Source organism: Blastocystis hominis (assembly GCF_000151665.1).
Source record: "Blastocystis hominis, Singapore isolate B (sub-type 7) whole genome shotgun sequence assembly, scaffold_7".
Classification (NCBI taxonomy): Eukaryota; class Bigyra; order Opalinata; family Blastocystidae; genus Blastocystis; species Blastocystis hominis.
Genome location: NW_013171866.1, coordinates 853225 through 854494, shown reverse-complemented (window position 1 = coordinate 854494; position 1270 = coordinate 853225). Strand labels below are relative to the sequence as shown.

At 27.2% G+C, this 1270-nt stretch overlaps 1 protein-coding gene across 1 annotated transcript; it reads left to right on the top strand.

The window, feature by feature from the left end:
• Positions 1–262: 262 nt before the first annotated feature.
• GSBLH_T00004691001 (uncharacterized protein) lies at positions 263–364 on the top strand (the record flags this gene model as incomplete). Its single annotated transcript, XM_013043644.1, has 1 exon — positions 263–364. A coding segment is annotated over one exon (102 nt), but the record flags the coding sequence as incomplete, so codon positions are not given.
• Positions 365–1270: the final 906 nt, after the last annotated feature.

Genomic DNA, 1270 nt, shown 5'->3' with positions numbered 1-1270 from the left:
AGTAATATATGTAAGGACGAATAATTAATATTGTATGATGATTCACCAAGAATTAACATATGAAAGTAATGGTAAATGAAGATAAGTTGCAATATTCTTATTAAATCTGAAAAAATAGGACGTGGTATGCTAGAGAAATAAATAATAAGTATGAGGATTTAGCCCAAAATACATCGCTTAATATTCATTATTATCGAAGCATTTAGACAATTTCTGAAGTACTTGTACTGTATTATATAGTGTTAGTTATTTTTAACTCAGTAACACATGGTTTGCCAAATTGGTATATTTCTCTTGTAATAAAAAACTAATGGTGCAAACAACAGGTTCGATACAAGATGTCATATTCGAATTATTCGTATAATTCGTGAGATGTCATTAATACGAATGTATCTACTTATCGCTATGACTTATGTGGAAATGAAGAATAGAAAATAACATATGAGCGCCTAATTAGGATAGTGTCATATATTCCTATTATAATATTGAACATGAACACTACAAAAGAAACATCGTTTTTAAGCGTAAAATGAAAAGAATACAACTGGTAATTTATCTTTACATCAGTCCTGTTTGATGAAACATATTAAGCGATTTTAGAATAAATGTTAAAAAAGTGCTACAATAGGAAATCTAGTAATCCTTCATTCTGAATATAATTCTTATATTTCTGACTTATTTATTGCATATTATTCTATAATTACCACTTTAATAGTGTTTTTAAACATCTCACTCGTATATCTAAACATCTAACTGTGCTATTCAGGTTTTAACTTACTTTAATTAAAAATATATGGATAGCTTTTGTTTTCATAAAAGTATATATCTGATTCAATTATAAATACTTACGTTTTTTATTACAGTCAAATAATTAAGGAATAATTATTTAGTCGTATATCTAATTCATTCCAACAATATTGGTCGTAATACTGTGCCCACTTAAATTCAATATGCAGGATTCTTACTCATTCTTTCCTGTAATTCTTTGTAATTGACAAAATAGCTAAGTGTTTGTAATTCTCAAATTATACTTTCTGTTCCCTTTTTTCCATTGTTGATATTTCGTTTCCTATATTACGTTTTTCGTTTCATTTATCTTTTTGAATGATGTAAATCTATTATTTCTATTGAAGACAGTGTTATGTATCAATGAGTTTTCCTATTATTTGATATCTATAATCTAACAGCAATTGCTTACTACATATAAGGCTACCACTAATTAGCGGTTTGAGTAATCGGTATGATATACGTAATTTGCGAGTCATCACCG